Raw genomic sequence first — 21,360 nt, 5'->3', positions numbered from 1 at the left:
TTACTAAGCTATATATGGGTTTTGGAGCTCGTTGTTGGTTCCATTTACTGTTTACTGTGTATAACTCAATTGTTTTTGCTAAAAGGGGGGTAGATTTCAGGATCTTTAATAATCATTGTATAACAAAATGGAACACTCAAAACTTTGGGCTCCTTTTACTAAGCTGCAATAGCGTTTTTAGCGCACGCAGAATTTTAGCGTGCGCTAAACCCCCACTACACAGCTAGAACTAACGCCAGCTCAATTCTGGCGTTAACGTATAGTGCGCACGGCAATTTAGCGCACACCAAGCGTGCACTACAACTGCTAGCGCAGCTATGTAAAAGGAGTCCTTTGTGTGCACTTGTCTATTGCTTACAGCATGACACTGATGATTATATGTTCTCAATAAAAAATAATTTACATAAATATAAACAATTTTTGGTTTTCAGGATACTCACAATAAATATAATGAATGCAAATGTAACTCATGCATATTCATTGTGGGTATCCTGAAAACCTGACTAGATGTATACTGAGGACTGGATTGCAAACCCCTGACATAAAGGAAATGCTAAGGCAAGGATTCCCAAACTTGCCCTGGAGGAACCCCAGCCAGTCATGTTTTCAGGATATCCACAATTTGTATATACTACTTTCTTGGTATGCAAATTTTTCTCATGCATATTCATTATCGATGTCCTGAAAACATGACTAGCTGGGAACCCCTGTGCTAAGGAGAGAATCTAGGGCAAGATTATCTAGCTGCATTTTTGGAAAGCAACAAACCAGTCTAGTTTTCAAGTTTCCCTAATGAATATGCATGAGATATCTGCATATAATGGAGGCAGTGCATGCAAATTTCTCATGAAGGATATCTTGAAAACCTGGTTTGTGACCCTCCAGGACTACAGTTAGATACCCCTGACCTAAGGTTAAAAGCAGAGACCATAGCTGGCAGGGGCAGGGGGAAAACAGGGAAAATAAAGAGACCGCAGACAGTAAGCAGAAGGAACTGATTTAACAGAAATTTAAGCCGTTAGACACTAGGGGGTGCCACATAGAAAGATGCTGGAACACAGGTGGTAATAAATGAACACTGAATGATTTTTAACACACAAATATTCTCTATTTGGTCACTTGTGATCAGCATTTTATTTTGGCTTCGTCATTCACAGCAAACATAGAAAAATAGAAAGATTTAGATTTTGCTGCTGTCATGGCTTATATAAGTACCTATCAAGCAAAAAGTTCCTGTCCCACAAGGCTGAAAAAAACTGAAATAACTTTCCCAGCATGAACACAAAACAGAAAAAGCAGCATCAATTTCTTTTGTACAATACACGATGAAAAGAAACAAATACAGTTATGGTGCATGAGAACTGTCTGCATGCTTTTCATTTCCATCCTTTCAAATTATATTTTCCCTCTTCTAAGTTTTTTTAGTTTGGAAATACAACAATTAGCATAAGTGCTTGGGTTCATGTCACCAGTAGTGTGATGCATGAGGTGTTTGTATTGAAGATAAGAGCACATCCTCTTAAAGACTAGTAGCAGAACTTCTTAAAGACTAGTAGCAGAACTGTGTTTTTTGTTTTACTCCTGAAAATACACTCAGTTTGTCAAAAAAACAGCAGGACCGAGTGTTCTTGGAGTGTGTGTCAAGAATTTTGTAGAAGGAACAGAATTTTTTGTGCAGTAAATCATTCTGCTTAATTAGCTCTAGTCCCCATTTTGTGGGACATGGGGGACAAATCCAGCTCTTTACCTGTCCCTACAATTTCTGGTATTCCTGAGGGTGTGCCAGAGATAGCGGGGGAGGCGACTGAACTGTGCCCCGCAGGAGCACTGGAAGTGAGACACATTAGGGTGTATGCGACTGTGACTCAGCAGTTGCCTGTACCTTGTCAACGACTGGCCACAGGTGGCACAGATGAAGGTTGTGTCCTCCAGGTGCTGCAGCTGGTGTCTCAGGAAGTGCAGCTGGCCCCAGAAGGCCTTCCCACATTCACAGTGATGTGCCCTGCGACCCTTCCTTTTTTGTGCATCAAGGTGCCTTTTCAGTTCTGATAGCCAGGGATACTGAACTCCACAGTCCCAGCACTTGAATCTTCTCATGCTTTTTAGCCTTGAGGACATCTTGGAAGCCAGGCTCCCCAGGAATGCATACATTGCCTGATCACGAGCTGAGGGTATTTTTATGCTCCAGTCTTGTTCTGGCTGTATCCTCCTCTGTCCAGCATTATCCTCATGGGACCAGTCAGTGCCGAGATCTATCTGGAGAGCATCCATATCGTCCAGGCTTTGGGTGTCCTTTAACTTTATCATCACAGTTTTTGTACCCATGTTATTATCCCCTGGGACCTCCATTACCATATACCTCTCATTCAGCTCTTGCTCATCAGCCAGAAGATATGGACCTTCCTCAAATGGGTCATCTTCATCTGTCCTCACCATCAGATGAAGGTCAGGTTCTTCATCAGTCAGCTTAAGCTCAGGTCTGGCTTCAAGGCTGGTAGACAAGGGATACCCTGAATACTGATGTCCAACGTTCACCTCTTCTGAAACAGATGGATATATTGGATTTTTAGGCAACTTATGGGCACTAGAAGGCACATTAGAACTTGCCATTGTTTGCTCTTCTCCATCCTGCTTGGAAGAGAAGAAGTTGGCTTCCATGTGCCAGCTAATGTGCCTGATCAGATTGCACTTGTGCAGGAACTCCCTACCACACTCATCACACTTGTATTGCTTTCCTGCTGCTGGGTCCACTGGCTCATTGGTAACCTTGAAGAAATCAGCAGCCCTTCTACCTGTTGTGTTCTTGCTAGCCAAAGGTTGATTTGACCAGTTGAGTGGTGGTTTGCTGGCTTGCTTGGAAGCTTCCTGTTGAGCATCAACACTCATCTTCAGACGCCTGATTTGCCCTCTGAGGCGCAGAAACTCTGCTTCTTTCATATGCCACCTGAGGTGTGTGCCAAAGTCACATCTGCGGTTAAATTGTCTCCCACATTCCCTGCATATGATTGGTTCATCTGTGAGTGTTCTAATGGGGGTGCTGGGTGAATCACTGTCCTTTTCAGACAGTTTCTTCAGTGCTGGCATGGCCTTGGCCTGGAGGTTCGATTCTTGACAGGAAACTTTCTCAGATGGAGAAAGTATCTTTCCTGTGTCTGAAGGAGCTTTTATAGAAGGCTGCTGTCCAGTGGCATTTTTCTGCACTCCTAACTTAATGCCTTTCAGTCCAGAGAACTTGGGATCCAGATTCCAGCAGATATGCCTCTCCAAATTACAGCGGCGCCGGAACTGCCTCCCACACTGTTTACATACAAAGGGCGTGCTCGTCCAAAGATTCACTTGGCCATTGACTTGGCCACTGACACTGTAGATGTAGTGGGGAGTTTTGAGGTCCATTTTTGGGAGACTATTTGTCCAACTGGGCACAGGATCTTTCCCAGCCTCTGCAGAGCCTTCCTGTGTCCCAAACAAGTTACTATTAGTGATGATCACCTTCCCTTGAAGATTTTTTAATTTTGAGTTGACTTGTCCTAGTGGATGGAATTGTTTATTCAGGCTCATTGGGCGTCCCATACTACTCTGCTTCTCTCCAGTCCTGAACTTCTCCTGTATAAGTCTAAGCTCATTTTGGGCCTGCAGACACATCTGCTCAAGGGTATTCATGTCCACTGTGTTTGAAACATGGAGTTTCTCACTGTCCTCTAGGAGGCTCTCATCTTCATCCTCATCTTCATTGTCCTCCTCATCCTCTGCTTCCTTTCCTGGAGACAAGTCTCCTGCTTTGATGTATATTCCTCCAGAGTTATTTGTGCCACACTTATATTGCCTCTCAAGCTTCCCATCAGAAGACCTCAACAAGGATAGTGTTCCAATCTTTCTCTGTGTCTCCCCTGGCTTTCCTTTTAGACCTGGGAAGTTCATTGCCATCTTTAGGCACAGGTGCTTCTCCAGGTTGTACATGCGTCGAAACTGCCTCCCACACCGCTGGCACACATGCTTCAATGGGCTACAATCCTTCTTGGCCTGCCTCGCCAACCAGCCATGGTACTTGCTGGTCCACAGCTCTTTCTGTTCACCCAGGACCACTCCATACTTTTGCAGCTTTTTGCACAGACCTTTGGAGATTGCAAAGTTTGCCACACGCTGCTCTGTGCTTTTCTTTGGCTTGGATGTCAACTGGCTCAAGTAGGAGCTTGGCTGTTCTTCTTTAACTAGGCTTTGTGGCTCATTTCTCTGTTTTCCAGGGAACTGGAGGATGGGAAGGTGCTCTTCATCATCACCACTGGAGTCATCTGAGTTGACCAATGTGTCCCAAGATGGACAATTCTTCCTGTTTTCCTAGAAAAAAATGAAACCAGGTTAACAAAGAAACCTTATGTTGGAATTTTCTCAAGTTTTCTGGCCTGTTTATAAGGAGCTTTCAACTCCTAACTTCCACTCACCATAAAATTATCTATGTCCATTCTATTATTCTTTCTGTAAGAAACTCCCCAACCTTATATGTCCTATCTGTCTGTCCAAATTAGATTGTAAGCTCTTACATGTTAAATGTACCAGCACTGCGTAGGCTTTTCAGTGCTATAGCAACAACAACAATTTATCATTTCTATAGCGCTACCAGGTGCATGCAGCACTACACAATGATAAATAATAGTAGTAATTGTTATAAGGGGGGGGGGGGGAGACATAATAAGGACTGTCAAATAATACAGGCTGTCTATTTCTGGCATTGTTTATGGTTTATTTTTTAAAAAAATACAACCCCAATAATCCAGAGTGATATAAGTGACTGCACGATCTTCCATTGTATAATTCCATGTTTAAAATATACATGATCAAAGCCAATAAAAAAGACCCCATGAGTCATAACCCACCAACTGGTACCTCTCTCATCTTTCAATAATTCCCCTTCATATTATTAACAAAATAGTGCAATTTGTAAAAAAAACAGTCCAAACAATTCGAGAATATTTGAAACAATAAAATTATAATTCTCCAACAGGTTCTGGACTCTGACACATTTCACTTTGAGCTGCTTCAGAGACCCCAAAACAGAGAGATTGAATGGTGGGCATTTTTACATTGAACACAATTGTTGTTTCTATCAGAAGTAGGGGGGGGGTCATTATGTCATATCTTGTTGATTTAAATAATGGGCATGGATATGCAATCAGCATCAGAGAGATGTTGAAGTGTTGAAGAATTCACCGAGATCACAACAGCATGTACATTTTTTATATATATTTTTTGATACACTTGGATTAAATATGTTGTTTTCAGACACTATCTTTTTGGATTATTTTTTGGTAATCTTTTAAAATGTTTCAGGTTCTCTGACGCACCTTACCAGATTGGGAAACTGGGCTTCTAAATGGCAAATTAAGTTTAATGTGGACAAGTAATCTGATAGGATTCTTTTTCCACATTAATAGGAGTCAGCACCCAGGGCAAAAATCTTGGAGTCGTCGTGGACAAGTTGTCGAAATCAGGAGCTCAGAAAATGTCAGCACGGTCAAAAAAGCATGCAGCATGTTAGGGATTATTTGAAAAGGAATAAAGAATAAACCCAAGAATATCACAATGTCTCATATACAGTATAGCAAAAACATGGACAATATACTCCACAGAAAAAAGTCAACAAAGCCAATGAACAAAAATGTGGAGCAGGTATATACGAGTATTGCATCTTAGTTTCATTCATCTATACTTTAAATAAAGATCTAATCTAATCTTCGGTTTATATACCGGGTTATCTCCTGAAGGAGCTCGACTCAGTTTATAAGTAATTTAGATCAGGATATATAATAAAATATAAACTTAAAAGAGAGCTAGAAAGATAAAATATACTATTAATACAACAATTCAGTTAGATGAGCCTCTAAGGTATTGCATAAACAGCCAAGTTTTGAGATCTTTTTGAAACTGTTGTAGCTAACCTATCAATCTTACAGAAGCAGGAAGTTTATTCCAAATTTCTACTAGCTTGAACGCCATAGATTTACGAAGCTTCCCAACGGATTTGATATTAAGGGCTCCTTTTACTAAGCTGCGCTAGCGGTTTTAGCGCGCGTGCTAGACACCAACGCCAGCATTGAGCTGGCGTTAGTGCTTGGCACGTAGCCGGGGTTAGCGCGCGGGGCAATGCAGCACGCGCTAAAAACGCTAGTGCACCTTAGTAAAAGGAGCCATATATATCCTAAAAACATTTAACTTTTATCTTGAAAACACTTACCGGTATATAGAGAGAGTAGGAAGACCTCAGCATTTATATCCCCAACTCAAAATAGAGCCGATCTATTCTATGGGATTAGTTATAATCATCAATCAGCCACCTCCTCCATGTGTAGATATAATATTCAAAATCTTCAAAAGTCAAGAACTTAGCTATGAATAGCAGGTGAAAACTCCTTATCACTGATCCCAACAGGTCCCATTTCACCCTTGGTTTCTTCAGGAGATCAGGGAAAATTTCCTCACAAAGTCACGTTCCAGTAACAGTTGTATATACAGTATATCCATGATATCATCATAAGAATTGCCACTGCTGGGTCAGACCAGTGGTCCATCGTGCCCAGCAGTCCGCTGACTCTTCCTTCCAATTCCAAGAAAATAAACTTTGGAATGCCTTTCTTTTTATACCTGGGACTAACAACTTCTTATCTGAGCTTTCATTGGGTCAGGACGTGATGTCAGAAGGGAGCCGAGGCCAACGCAAGTGGCACGTGGAAGATGCTGCTTGTGCTGGCGAACATTTCAAGAGGTATGTAGGGGCGACACAAGCAGCGAGGGGCACACAAAATGGCGGGGAAGAGCTTGGCGATGCTGGATGCCACCGCCCCAGGCACCAACCTCCCTAACTACGCCTCTGCTTCTCACCTCACTTCCCTCCCTATTATTCTGCTTGCTCTCCAACCCCTTCAGTCTTTTTTTACTATTGAGGCTCCGATGCTCAAAACTTACTGTGCCTTTAAGGTTCATCAATAAACCAGTTCTAGCCAGTTTAGTGTACAAGCATTTTAGCTTCCAAGGCACAAAATGGCTCTGCGCTGTCTTTTCCGTGCCCCATGACAGCCTCCAAGAATAGTATGGAAATGAAATGAGCACTCCAGACAATGCCTAGACATTGCCAGGATGAGGCATGGTAGCCAGCTTAGAAAGCTGCTGCACCAAGGGATCATCTCCCTGGTCGAGCAGGAATATTGCCTTCTGACTTTAGGTCCCTGCAAGGGAACTAGAGTCCTCCAGGAAAGAAATTGCGCTCTGGGACAGTAAAAATATGGAATCCGATCTCCAATCCTCCCAGTCCTGGTCTGCCTGGTCACTCAGGCTGGGCAGAGGTCTCCTGAAATGGAATCTCTCCCTGGTCCAAAGCTGGCATGCCCGCAGGCAGCGCAGAGTGTCCCAGACCCATCAAATAGGCTTTCTACAGGAGATTAAAGAAGTCTGGGATAAACCACCGAACAGGAAACCCCATAGACCCCTGAAGGACCTCAGATTGGCTTCTCTTGGGCTCTGCCGCTTCCACATATTTGCGTTTCATGTATTCACTATTTGGGGTCTTCAGAAGTGATTTCTTCCCTACCATCCTGACCTCGTGGTTCCCTAGCCCTTGAGGATTCAGAGGAGGCTAAGCACAAGGCTCCTACCCCTCCTTCGCATGCCCCGTGGCACATGGTACACGGATGCTCCTTGACTGACCATCCAGCACAAAACTGGCATGATATGGGGGCAGAATAGCCTGAGGAGTCCATTCCAGTTGATTTTGAGGTAAACTGAGGAGTTTTGAGGCAGATATATGCTTTAGAAAAAAAAGATTGTTTAAAATCTAAGATGGCCACCGCCAGCAAATTCGCTCTAGAAAGGATCTGTGGGGACTCCCCTGAAGTTTAAAAAATCTAGGGAAAGCGGTTTTGGAGGTGGGGGACCCTTATCTCTGGGCCCAGAAACCCTTAAAAATCAAATTTAGAGCCTCCCCCTCCTCCCTGACTTTCCCCATAGGGAATAATGGCTATACTCATTATGCTGTTCTGGTGCCTGCTTTTGTCAGCTTTCCTGCAGTCTGACTGAAGGTAATAATAATAATAATAATAACTTTATTCTTATATACCGCCAACAATCTTGCGACTTCTAGGCGGTTTACAATGAAGAATAACTGTACAGACAGCGAGTTACAGAGTATAACAGTTAACATCAGATAGTAACAACAATAATAATAATAACAGTTTATATACTGCAGGACCAGTGCTGAACATTTACCTCTACCGAGCCTTTGTAAAAGCCAGAGTTAAAAATGAGATAAAACAAAAGGAAGCCAATACTCAGTCAGGAGTGTAAGGCTCAGAGTGAGATATCTCTGAGGGAATACTATCGAAACAGGGAAGTTAGAACATCCCAATAGTCGGGATCCCTTAAAGCAGCGTTTCTCAACTCGGTCCTGGAGCAGAATATTTTCTGCCTCAAATCCTGCCAGAAAGAATCCAAAACTGGAGATCTTGAAGCTGCCAGTCAGGCCGGTACTGACTACGACCTCAACCTCTACAGATCCTCATGCTGCAAAGGGGGGGGGGGGGGCAAAAAAAAACAAACAAACCCCAACACAGTCAAGTCCCTGAAGCCCAAATGGACTAATTCAGGGGCCCCACAGCCTGCACTCAAGCCTCTGATAAATCAGATGATGAGCTAGCTCCCAGGGGAACAGTCCCTGATCTTCCAAAATGCATAAAAAAGGCTGGCTCAGCAGGTACACCTGGGGTTTGCCCTGCGAGCTGCAGACCACCTTTGTGGAATCTGCATCCTCTCCCAGGCAGAGCTACCCCAAAATGAGCACCTCTAGGCACCAAAGACATCTGTTCTGTAAAATGAAATATAGGGTCTGAGTTTGGCTGAGGGAGAAGGAGTGATGACTCTTGAATGCTGGTCACGGAGGTGTTCGATGGTCTGGTTTGTTTTACTTGGCTTAATGATGTCTGTTATTGAGGCATCTTGCATAACTTATGGAATTTTATATTTTGATGTATGTTTGGGTTTGGCCAGTTTTGGCCTTAACTGATATTCATTGTTGATGCGATGTTTATGTTACATGTAGTTTGATTTGATATGTAAGTATGTAATTTGTTACAGTGTGTCCTAGAAGTGTTTTTTGCGACAAATGTAGAGGTTTTATTTTGTATGTTAATATGTAACTCGCCCTGGATAAGGGAGGGTGAGAAATAAACAAACAAACAAAGCTTCACGAAATGGATAAAAAATACCCAAAAATAATACAAACCAAACAGAGCAGATCAGAATTTGAAGAGAGCACTATATTCCACTGGTGAAGGAGGAGGAGCTGAAAGATGTTATTGGCATCCTTCTTCAAGCAGCTCGTGACCAGAGGTAATTCGCCTTGAGTACAGAATCCTATATTCTTGTTAATGTAAATTTTTAAATAAAGAAAAAAAAAAAAAATCATTTTGAATACCTACCTGCATATAGTATACGAAAGCTGCTTTGGTTATACTACAGAAAGTTGTTATATTAAATCCATGACTCTACCCCTTTACCCTAGAACAGGGGTGTCAAAGTCCCTCCTTGAGGGCAGCAATCCAGCCGGGTTTTCAGGATTTCCCCAATGAATATGCATGAGATCTATTTGCATGCACTGCTTTCATTGTATGCCAATAGATCTCATGCATATTCATTGGGGAAATCCTGAAAACCCGACTGAATTGGGGTCCTCGAAGAGGGACTTTGACACCCCTGCCCTAGAAAAAGGGCTGATGAGGGAGCAGTGCTCCATGCTCACCACTGCAGGCTGCCTGGAAAGGAGGAGCCAGAGCAGAATCACCCCTGCTGCTCTGGAATCTGACAAAAAATGGCAGAACTCCAGAAATTAAGATCTGCTTCCCCACCCCTACATGAAACATTAAGGAGCAGATTTATCCTTACCAAGATTAGAGGAGCCTCTTCCAGAGCCTCTCCTTCTTGTAGTTCAATCTCTGCTCCCACCTCAATCCCGACCTCCAACTCCATGCCTGTCTCCGTACTCATGGCCGTGGTTACCTGTGGAATGAGACTAGTTAGCAGGCTCCGAGGTCTCTCTCAGCTCACACACTGCGACTTATGCTGTACAAATTTGTTAACTGGACTTCTGCAGGCTGTGATACTTATTAGACCAGTGTCAAGTACTCCTCAAAAGTGATGTGACCAGAGTGCTCTCTAAATTTATTTTAGTATTTATATACCACTTATTACATAAGTGGTTTACATTCAGGTAGTCAAGCATTTTTCCCTATCTGTCCCGGTGGGCTCACATTCTATATAATGTACCTGGGGCAATGGGGGATTAAGTGACTTGCCCAGGGTCACAAGAAGCAGCATAGGTGAGTTGTCTTTAGCTGGAGAACACCTGAATCCCATCTGTGCCACCTAGGAAGGGCTTGCACATTTTTGGATAATTCATATGGTATCCCATCTTACATAGAATTAATTTTTGCAAGGCACATTTTGGGATAATTTGTATGATATCCCATCTTACATAAAATTTATTTTTTGCAAGACTGTACGCTACTGATTGGGAAAGACTCTTTGCCCAAGGTAAAAATAATCCAATTCTTCTTTTACTTAAATGATACCCCCCTCAGTTTAGACCTTTCTTCTCTGGATTTGCCAGGCCTAATTTAAATCTCTTCTTAGGAAGGATTATAAGAGCAGAAAATTTTAACTTTTTCTTTCCCAGAGTCCTGGTTCCAGGGATGCTACCTCAGAGGCAAAAGGGGGGATCAGTTCATGCCCCTTTCACGATCCCTTTGCGCAGTCTCCGGGCTACAGCACAAATGCCATCACATACACTGCGGTGAATCTGAAAACTGACCAATCAACTCCCAGCGCACTGTTCCTAGGTTTAACCCAGTTTATGCCCCTTTCTTCAACAACAACTTTACAAATTAATACATTTAACTACAACAACCCACCTTTCCTTGCTCTCTCTGCTTCCCTTCGCACAAACAGCCTGTGCTGTTTCTCCTGACCTGGAAATGCAAGCAGCTGTGGGAGATGCTATAGCCTGCTGGGAGTTGTAGTGCAGAGCTAGTAGAAGCAGCTCCACTCAGGACTACATGTCCCAGCATGCAACTGCAGCTGAGTCAGTGAGAAGCAGAAGGCTGAACTGCAGCCAGCTCCCCAGAAGGAGAAAAGTCTCCTAGACTAGAGCACTGGGATCAGAAGCAAGTTTTTTTTTCTCTCTCTCTCTGGTAGAGACAGAAAGAGGAACAAACAAGTGGCAGGCGAGATTCTCTTGTGACACTAAAGTTGGGGCAGACATTGGACAGCGCTGTTCCCTTTACTAGGTTAGGACAGAATGAGCTCAGGATATAACATACAAGGAAATTGCAGGCTTCATCAGAAAGAGAGGTGTGTTGGTATTTGTTTTCAAACTTTAGTTGGAAAGTAAAAACTGTCATGCCAATAAAGCTTCTAAATTTCCATCTGCAAGGATGGGGGAAGGGGCGATGTATTCTGATTTTTCAGAGAACCCACTGGTGATAGACTAATCTGGCTGTGGGTGATGAAATCAGTGCTCGTCTCCAAACCTGTTCCTCTAGATTTCAGGACATCCACAAAATATGCATGAGAGATTTGTATACCCACCTTCATTTTATGTAAATATACTTCCTGCATAGTTAGTGGAGACTGTGTACAGAAGAGCTTGAGGGAGGAGATAAATTACTGGTAGGTATGAAAGCAGGCAAACTGAAGTGACAGTGCAGATTTCAGGTTCCCTGCAACTTCCCTCGCAGTCACTGCCCTTGCTACCAGAGCTGTAGCAAGGGATTTTAGAGCAGAAGATAGGTTCTGCTGTGCCTTTCCTCATTTCTGTAACAGCTTCAGGCAGGAAAGGAAGAACAAAAGGGATGTAGAAATTAAAGAGGAGCAGTTTAAGATTTCACAACAATGAGTTTCCACCAGACCAGGCGAAATCCTCCATCAGGACAGAACTTGGGAGGTTACATGCTACTGTGATTCAGAGAACAAATTTGTAAAACCATACAGTCAGGTAAATAGCTAGGCTGAAAAAAAAAAAATTGGTTTGTGTTTGTCTAAAACAGCATTTTCCCAATGCACATTTTTAATCTATTCCTTTTAAGAGTACATTATGAAAGTAAGGTTATAAATAATTTTTGCATATGAAATGTTAATTTATGCATGTAAATGGGCTTTTATAAAAATCAGGTCATGCCTAAAATATGTGCTGTGCAAGCTGGCATAGACTTATACAGTAGGCATGCTCAGGGATGGCGTTTAGGCTAGGGCACGGGTCTCAAAGTCCCTCCTTGAGGGCCGCAATCCAGTCGGGTTTTCAGGATTTCCCCAATGAACATGCATGAGATCTATGTGCATGCACTGCTTTCAATGCATATTCATTGGGGAAATCCTGAAAACCCGACTGGATTGCGGCCCTCGAGGAGGGACTTTGAGATCCCTGGGCTAGGGTTACCAGATGTCCGGATTTACCTGGACATATCCTCTTTTTTAGAGGACTGCCCAGGCGTCTGGACGGGTTTTCAAAAGCTGGCAGTTTGTCCGGGTTTTGAAAACCATGAAGCTCGGGGCCATGTCTGGAGGGCATCTATGCATGCGTGGAGGCAACGCAATGATGTTACACATATGCGCGCATGCATGCAACATCATCGCTTCGCATCCACACGTGCTCAGATAACCTCCAGATACGGCCACGAAGAGACGAGATATGTGTGGGGCCGGGTTTGGGGGCGTAACAAGGCAGGGCTGTGGGTGGGACTGGGGATAAGATGGGGCCACACATCCTCTTTTTTTCCCCTAAAACTAGTAACCCTAGTTTAGGCAGACTCATGATTTATGTACTTATTTTATGAAATAGCTCGTTCCCAATGCTCTGCCTTCAATCAGTGGCTTAGCGAGGGTGAGAGGCGCCCGGGGCAGTGTCACCCCTGTCCCCTCCTGCCATGCACCCCTTTGCTTCCCACATGCCTCTTTAATGTTCATGGTACTGGCTACGATTTCAACCTCTACGGATCCTCATGCTGCAAAGGGGGGGGGGGGGGGGAGCAAAACAGAAAACAATACAGTCAGGTCCCTGAAGCCCAAATGGACTAATCCAGGGGCCCCACAGCCTGCACTCAAGCCTCTGATAGGTCCAGGAAGTGACATCAGAGGAAGAGCCAATGCTGGCATGAGAGCAGGTTGGGGTTGCTACTTGTGCTGTGAATGTTAATGAGGTACGAAGGAAGGAGTGTGCCTGATATATGGGGGGGGGGAGGGGGAGGGGCAGAGAGGAGTATGGGTGCCGGCACTTACCACACCACTGCCTTCAATCTAGGAGCTATTTCTGCAAGATTTGTCCTGGTATTTTATAATGACAAGTAGGGGTCCTTTTACTAAGCTGTTAGAAAGTGGCCTTAGTGACCCTTATGTGGGCTTCCCCCATGAGCTAAGGCCATGTGTACTGCAACAGTAAAATGGACAATTTTCTATTATTTTATTTTAATGGCCTTGCACTAATGTATTAAAAACAATTATCATGTGAGCATTTACCGCCACCCATGTGGGTAGCACAGGAACATTTGGAACTTAGGGTTTAATTTGCAAATAAAAAGGAAGTGGAACCTGGAGCAGGGAAAGGCTTGGGTGAGCCAGGAGTAGGAGCAACAGGAAAATAGGGGGTGGACTAGGGAACTGTATATTATGTATATTAATATTAGACCCTAGTATGTATCAAGTTAGGATAAAAACTGTATTGTAAACGTGTACTGAAAGTATGTATGTTTAACCTGTAACCCATTTTGAGCTCTTTGGGGACAACAGGATGGAAAATGAATTAAATAAATAACAGCAACTTCTCTATTTTGCTCAAGGCTCATAACCTAAGCTACTCAGGGAGGGACTAGAGTAGAATGCCCTTGTTTCACTGGAGTCAAAAAGTAAAAGGCAGAACTGCATTCCAGGCTGTTCCTCTACCAATTAAGCTCTGCTGCAGGACACTACTACTTATCATTTCTATAGCGCTGATAGACCTGGGCTTGTCTCGTGGTAAGGCATTTTAAGCTGCAGTGAGCATGTGCTATCACTTACCACAGCTTAATAAAAGGACCCTGGAGGGAAGGATGGATTAAGATGTCCGGGTTTTACTTTTGTTGCTTTCAATAGAGGTAAAACCCAGATGTCTCAATCCATCTTCCTTTTTCTGGACCCATATGGTAAAGCTAGCTCTAAGGGCTGTTGCATAACAGAGCACACGTATCTGCATACATTCCAGTATTCTGCCTAAGTGCTATTCCAGTGTCGAGCCGCAGCACATTATACATTGTGGCCGTAGCTCAAGGAATCCAGAAGTGCACGGGCATTGATGTGATGATGTCATGCACATGCATGATGTCATCATGTCAACATCCGCGCTTGCATGAAGGCCCTCCAGACGGGCTCTGAGCCGCCAGCAGGGAAGATGCGTGGAGAAGAATGGCTGATTGCCTACAGGATGTGCCTCTCACTGCAAGAGGCACATCCTAGAGCAGTGGTCTCAAACCCTTTGCAGGGCCACATTTTAGATTTGTAGGTACTTGGAGGGCATCTTGCACACCTGAAATCTTAGGAGGCACACAGTTTGCGATACATTGTGCTATTCAGTAACAGCTTGCTTGAATGGCATAGTGCAAAAATGCAAGGGAAGGGGTATACACATGGAAAGAGCATGGGCATGACATAAGGATATTACAGTAGTCCAGGAGTCCCAGGATTAGCACTTGGCCCATGAGTCTGAATTGTTCTTTGTTGAAGTATTTTCGGATTATTCTTAAGATGTTCATGGACTGTTTTGCTGATTTGAAGTTGCAGGGTGCAGCCCTTATCTATCATTATTCCCAGCAGTTTTAGGTTAGGTTGTAAGGGGTATAGGATATAGTTTAATTCTAAGTTTGTTATGGTAGGGGTTTTGTTTTTTTCTAGAAGTAGGAATTTGGGTATGTCTTGGTTCACCTTTAATTTGTGGTCTCTCACCCATTGTGATATTGTTTCTAGTGTTGTGTATAGTTTGATTGTTGTGTCATTGGTGGATTGGTCAAAAGGCAGGATAATGGTGATATTGTCTGTGTAGCTGTAAGAAGTTATGCCTAGTTTATCTAGGCATGTGCCAAGTGTGGCTATGTAGAGGTTGAAGTGTGTTGGGGATAGTGGAGAGCCTTGGGGGACTCCGCAGGGGTTGTTTCAGGGTTCTGATTGTTCTTTCTTTGCTTTGACTCTGTATTTCCTTGAGCGGAGGAATCCTTCAAACCACTGTCTTATTTTCAGAGAAACATGGTAGTTCTGGTTTTGAATGTACATCCCAAGGCATTGTGGGGCTGATTCTGGAAACAGCACCATATGTTAGGCAACAGTAGGTGTAATTGACCGCATCATTTAAAACAAATTAAAAACTCATTTTAAAAATGGCGCCCACAAAGTGTCAGAATTACATCTACACTGGCACCTAAGGCGTGGTTTAGGCTGAAAATTATCTTAGGTGCTGCTAGGCGTGATTCTCCTTCAAACATAGGTGCTGGTAATGTAGGTGTTCAAAACCCAGGCCTATTTTAGTGGCATCTTTGTTTGATAGTCGTTGCGATTTTTTTAATAGTGCTTGTGATTGGCACATGGCTGGTAGCCTTTTTGAAGGTGCCAGCTAATGTAGACGTTGTTTCCAGAATTCGGCCCTGTGGGATTTGTAGTTCCTGATTCCACAGTTTGAAATCAGCACTATAAGCCCCATAATGCATTAGAACAGAGCTATTGGAAATGCGGGACTGGCCTCAAATATCTCTTCTGGAACTGGGTAACCTGACACGCTGATGGAACCTGGATGCCCAGATACTGTTATAGAATAGGTTCTCATTGCATGGCATTGGGGAACCAAAATGGAGGCACTCGTTTATAGAATTGCCCCTTGGTGCCTTTCTGTCCTATTAACCTAGGTGTCCTGATGGAAAATTACCCCCAAAGTGTGCAAGAACATTTTTAAGCTCTTGATCAATTGTACGTAACTTAAGTCATAGATATACAGTACATTCGTACAAGTGATTTTTGTGCACTTTAGATATTTAGGCACCCAAGTGGACCAACTGAACACTCACGCAAAGTTCAGCAGTCTGAAAACAGTGCTCCCGTGCGAGGTGAGTTTAAAAGGAGGCATTCCTGGAGGACTGCTGTCAGAGAAAGAAATGAGCGCATATTTGTTCAACTTTCAAATAAACATGTGCTATTCTGTCCTTCTTGGCTGCCTTCATAAAGCACTCTGCTCTTCTTAGTGCATCTGCTTTGCTGCTGCTGGTTTCTGAAGGGAAACAAGATGGATTATTTTCCTTTCCAAACTTGTGAAAATATGTGTAGGCTAAAAGTACACACATATGTTGCAAACAAGGTCAGACCCACGGTATTACCCAGTTTCAAGAGGGAGAATTTGGTCCAATCTTTGATTTCTGAGACCTGTAACTGATTTCAGTGGGTAGAATGGGTACATTTAGGGTTACCATATTTTTAAGTGGTAAAACCCCAGACATGTGGCCCCGTCATGTTCTGTCTCCAGTCGTGCCTGTTATACCCCAGCTCCACCCCACAAGCCTCCTCTCGTCTTCCCCAATGAGCTCCAGCCACATCTGGATGGCCTGGAGAATGCACAGATGTGTGTGACATCATCCATGCATGCTGAGAGGCCCTCCTGATGCAGCCGGAACTCATCGAGGCTTTCCAAAATCTGGACAAACTACCGGGTTTTGGGAAGTCAGTCAGGTTTTCAAGATATCCCTAATGAATATGCATGAGAGAGATTTGCATACCTGTCACTTCCATTATATGCAAATCTCTCTCATGCATATTCATTAGGGATATCTTGAAAACCGGACTGGCTGGGGGTCCCCCAGGACAGGTTTGGTAACCACTGGGTTACAGGATCCGAGGCAACATGGCTTTACAAAAGGTAAATCGTGTCAAACGAACCTGATCGAGGACAAACAAACTGGATCATGGACATATGCTAGATGTAATTTATTTAGATTTCAGTAAAGCCTTCGATAAGTTTCCTCATAGGAGGCTCTTGAACAAACTTGAAGGGCTGAAGTTAGGACCCAAAGTGGTGAACTGGATTAGAAACTGGCTGTCGGACAGACGCCAGAGGGTGGTGGTTAATGGAAGTCGCTGGGAGGAAGGAAAGGTGAGTAGTGGAGTCCCTCAGGGTTCGGTGCTGGGGCCAATCCTGTTCAATATGTCTGTGAGTGACATTGCTGAAGGGTTAGAAGGAAAAGTTTGCCTTTTTGCAGATGATACCAAGATTTGTAACAGAGTAGACACTGAGGAGAGAGTGTAAAACATGAAAAAGGATCTGCAAAAGTTAGAGGAATGGTCTAATATCTGGCAACTAAAATTCAATGCAAAGAAAGGCAGAGTAATGCATTTGTGGATTAATAATCAGAAGGAACCATATATGCTGGGAGGTGAGAAGCTGATCTGCATGGATGGGGAGAGGGACCTTGGGGTGATAGTGTCCGAAGATCTAAAGGTGAAAAAACAGTGCGACAAGGCAGTGGCTGCTGCCAGAAGGATGCTAGGCTGTATAAAGAGAAGCATAGCCAGTAAAAGGAAGGTGTTGATGCCCCTATACAGGTCATTGGTGAGGCCTCAGTTGGAGTATTGTGTTCAGTTTTGGAGACCATATCTGGCGAAGGACATAAGAAGACTTGGAGCAGTTCAGAGGCAGACGAAAATGATAGGTTTGCACTAGAAGACATATGAGAAGAGATTGGAAGCCCTTAATGTGTATACCCTAGAGCAGGGGTAGGGAACTCCGGTCCTTGAGAGCCATATTCCAGTCGGGTTTTCAGGATTTTCCCAATGAATATGCATTGAAAACAGTGCAAGCAAATAGATCTCATGCATATTCATTGGGGAAATCCTGAAAACCCGACTGGAATATGGCTCTCGAGGACTGGAGTTCCCTACCCCTGCTCTAGGGTATACACATTAAGGGCTTCCAATCTCTTCTCAACTCAGGATCCAAGTAACATTGGGAAAATTTCATTATTGTATATGCATGCATTTATCTCTGCAGTTGATATTTTTTTTATTTCTCTGTGCCTAGTGTAGGTATTTTGTTCCCATTTTTTAAGCAACTCGATCTATTAGGTTGCCCTTTTGTGAACCTGTTTTTTTCCTGTGCTTCCTGCATCTGCTTGAAAGCTCAGACCTTCTGGCACCAGAATCTTCTGGAGGATTGGGGAAACTTTTGAAAATGGAGGGGTCTTGTGCTTGCGTGATATTCCTAGTGGCAGAAGGAACACCCCAAAATAATTTAAGCTTCTGCTTTGCCCGCCAAAACTCTTTGGTATTCTCCCACTTCTGGACCATTCATCTCACAGCCCCTATTTTTATTTTCCTGCCAAACCTGCCACTGTTTTGCAGTTTTGTTGTTTAATCAGCCTGTCTATATACCCTCATGGGAAGGCACACAAAGGCACTTGTTTATGGAACAAGGATTCAGGAGTTACTGGGACCAGAACCAGAATTAACCAAGTTGCTGCCTGGCAATGTGTGATGGTATGGGGAACCATTGCACCCCAGAGAAATTCAAGGAAAGGAGGAGACGACTTATTTAAGCAGTGCATTTGCATCCAAACTACAGCCCTTCACCAGCAAAGGGACTGGTTACATCCAAGACAGAGGGGATTTTTTTTCACTTTTCCAGCTAAGCTAAATGCAGGTAGCAGATCATTACATCTGACTATTGGGAGTTAACATCATTCCTGTCTGTGTGTTTTCCATCAAGGTACTAAAATATTGAACTATAACATCTTTTAAAAAATATTTCTGTGCTGGAGAGAACTGACATTTACTGTATAGTTGGCCATGTACACTGAACTATTTTTAAAGTTCCTTCATCCACTGAAAGCATTAATTGTGTTTGGTTCAAGACAAAACCTAGTGTTGACTACTTTTGTATGTCCAAGGCATTACCAGTCTGAAGCTCAGTCTGGCTGGCTTACCAATTGCATAGGTGACCCTGGCCTTGGTCCTCAACAAATAAATTCTGTGCGTCTCCTTCATCCCACCATCCAGGGCCATGACTAGGCAGCCACTTAGCCCATTATACTAAAGGGGGTTACATTCAATTCAGATAACTAAATAGCATCTTTCATTTCTGTATAGAAGCAAGATCTGGGGTCCATTATGCCTAAACTGTAAGGACTGAACTTAACCCCTACAGCAATGTTTCTTTGCTTATCCAACAGGTCCCCATTTTGTATTTCTTAAAAAAAAATTCATATGACATAGAACCAGAGATGCAAAGGGTGAACCATCCCAGAGTGTGATTTACCATGCCAAGGAGTAAGATTGAAGGCCAAAATTTGAGATTTTTCAGAAAGTACATCCAGAGTATAAATTTAGAATGATTAAAACATAGTTATTACTTTACAAATGAATCAAGGCAGCATTAAATGAGTCGGTTGATGTAGTGTTAGCTAGATTTTCAGAAAGCTTTTCACAAAGTTCCTCATGAGAGGCTTCTGAGAAAATGAGAGTTCTGGGATAGGAGGCAATATTCAGTTGTGGATAAGGAATTTGTTATCGGATACAAAACAGAAGGTAGGGTTAAGTGGCTATTTTTTTTCAGTGGAGGAGGGCAAATAGTGGAGTGTTGCAGCAATCTGTACTGAAACCAATTCTATTTAACCTATTTATAAATGATCTGGAAATTGGAATGATGAGTGAGTTGATTAAATTTGCAGATGACACTAAACTGTTTCAAAGTTGTTAAAATGCATGCAGACTGAAAAATTGCAGGCAAATCATAGGAAATTGGAAGACTGGGTGTCCAAATTGTAGATGAAATTTAATGTGGACAAATGCAAAGTGATGTACATTGGGAAGAATAACCCAAATCATGGTTACCAGATGCTAGAGTTCACCTTGGGAGTCAGCACCCAAGAAAAAGATCTGGGTGTCATTGTAAACAATACATTGAAACCTTCCACCCTGTATGGCGGCGGCCAAAAAAGCAAGAAGCTAGAAATTATCAGAAAGTGATGGTAAACAAGACTAAGAATGTTATAATGCCTCTGTATTACTCCATGGTACAACCTCACCTTGACTATTGCGTTCAGTTCTGGTCACCTTATCTCAAAAAAGATATAGCGGAACTAGAAAAGGTTCAAAGAGCAATCAAGATGATAAAGGGGATGGAACGCCTCTCGTATGTGTAAAGACTAAAGAGGTTAGGGCTCTTCAGCTTGGAAAAGAGATTGCTGAACGGAGTCTACAAAATCCTGAATAGTGTAGAATGGATACAAATGGATCAATTTTACTCCATCAAAAATTACAAAAAGACTAGGGGGCACTCGATAAAGTTACAGGGAGATACTTTTAAAATTGATAGGAGGAAATATTTTTTCACTCATAGAATATTTAAGCTCTGGAACGCGTTGCCAGAGGATGTGGTAAGAGCAGTTAATGGAGCTGGTTTTAAAAAAGAAAAGGTTTGGACAAGTTCCTGGAGGAAAAGTCCATAGTCTGCTATTGAGATGACATGGGGAAAGCCACTGCTTGCCCTGGATCAGCAGCATGGAATGCTTCTAATATTTATTTTTTTGTCAGGTACTTGTGACCTGGATTGGCCACCATCCTACCATAACCAATTCTTAATCCACAACTGAACATTGTCTCCTATCCTGTGACTTTAATTTTCTCAGGAGCCTCTCATGAGAATCTTTGTCAAAAGCTTTCTGAAAATCTAGAAACTGTCTCAACTTTATCCACTTGTTTTTTCACACCTTCAAAGAAGTCAAGCAAATTGGTGAGGCAAGACCTCTCTTGGCTGAACTCTGACTCTGCCCTGTTAAATCATGTTTGTCTACGTGTGCCACGTTTTTATTTTTTTATAATTGTTTCCACTATTTTGCCCAGCACTGAATTCAGGCTTAGCGGTCTGTAATTTCCAAGATCTCCCCTGGAACCCTTTTAAGAAAATCAGCATAATATTGGCCACCCTCCAATCTTCAAATACTAGAAACGATTTTAGCGATATGATACAGATCATTAACAGCTGATCAGCAATTTCATGTTTAAGAGTTCTCTCAGTACCCTGGATGTATACCATCCTGTCCAGGTGATATATCATTCTTTAACTTGTCAATTTGGCTTAGTACAGCTTCCTGGTCTACCTCATTCTGTCATCCCATAATACACCATGATGGCAGCCAGAATTCCAGGACATTTGTTTAGAATGTTCCTACTCAGCACAGGGAAAATATGGGAAACAAGAAAGTAGTTAATTTCTGACTCAGAGGAGCATGCAGTGCTAGAAGGCAAACAGGTTTGAGGACAGGCAGA

General features: G+C 43.0%; 1 protein-coding gene across 2 annotated transcripts; it reads right to left on the bottom strand.

The window, feature by feature from the left end:
* Window positions 1-1,106: 1,106 nt before the first annotated feature.
* LOC117345644 (zinc finger protein 585B-like) lies at window positions 1,107-12,286 on the bottom strand. Of its 2 annotated transcripts, none has more exons than XM_033914581.1 (3): window positions 10,950-12,286; window positions 9,925-10,038; window positions 1,107-4,335 (listed from the first exon to the last, which is right to left on the bottom strand). In XM_033914581.1, exons 1-3 carry the CDS (start codon window positions 11,103-11,105, stop codon window positions 1,744-1,746), a joined length of 2,862 nt encoding a protein of 953 aa, XP_033770472.1. In that variant the 5' UTR covers window positions 11,106-12,286; the 3' UTR covers window positions 1,107-1,743. The 2 variants fall into 2 exon arrangements, with proteins under 2 accessions (XP_033770472.1, XP_033770473.1); XM_033914582.1 differs by lacking the exon at window positions 10,950-12,286 and adding an exon at window positions 10,738-10,916.
* Window positions 12,287-21,360: the final 9,074 nt, after the last annotated feature.

The sequence above is a fragment of the Geotrypetes seraphini genome, chromosome 11 (assembly GCF_902459505.1).
Source record: "Geotrypetes seraphini chromosome 11, aGeoSer1.1, whole genome shotgun sequence".
NCBI lineage: Eukaryota > Metazoa > Chordata > Amphibia > Gymnophiona > Dermophiidae > Geotrypetes > Geotrypetes seraphini.
Note: the sequence above shows the minus strand (reverse complement) of the source record. Positions and strands in the feature narration are given on the sequence as shown.

Coding starts and splice junctions, on each gene's coding strand:
- LOC117345644 (XM_033914581.1), bottom strand. CDS start 11,105: ATGCTGGGACATGTAGTCCTGAGTGGAGCTGCTTCTACTAGCTCTGCA. Junction 10,039..10,949: donor AGCAGAGAGAGCAAGGAAAG/GTGGGTTGTTGT, acceptor CTCATTCCACAG/GTAACCACGGCCATGAGTAC. Junction 4,336..9,924: donor AAGAGGCTCCTCTAATCTTG/GTAAGGATAAAT, acceptor ATTTTTTTCTAG/GAAAACAGGAAGAATTGTCC.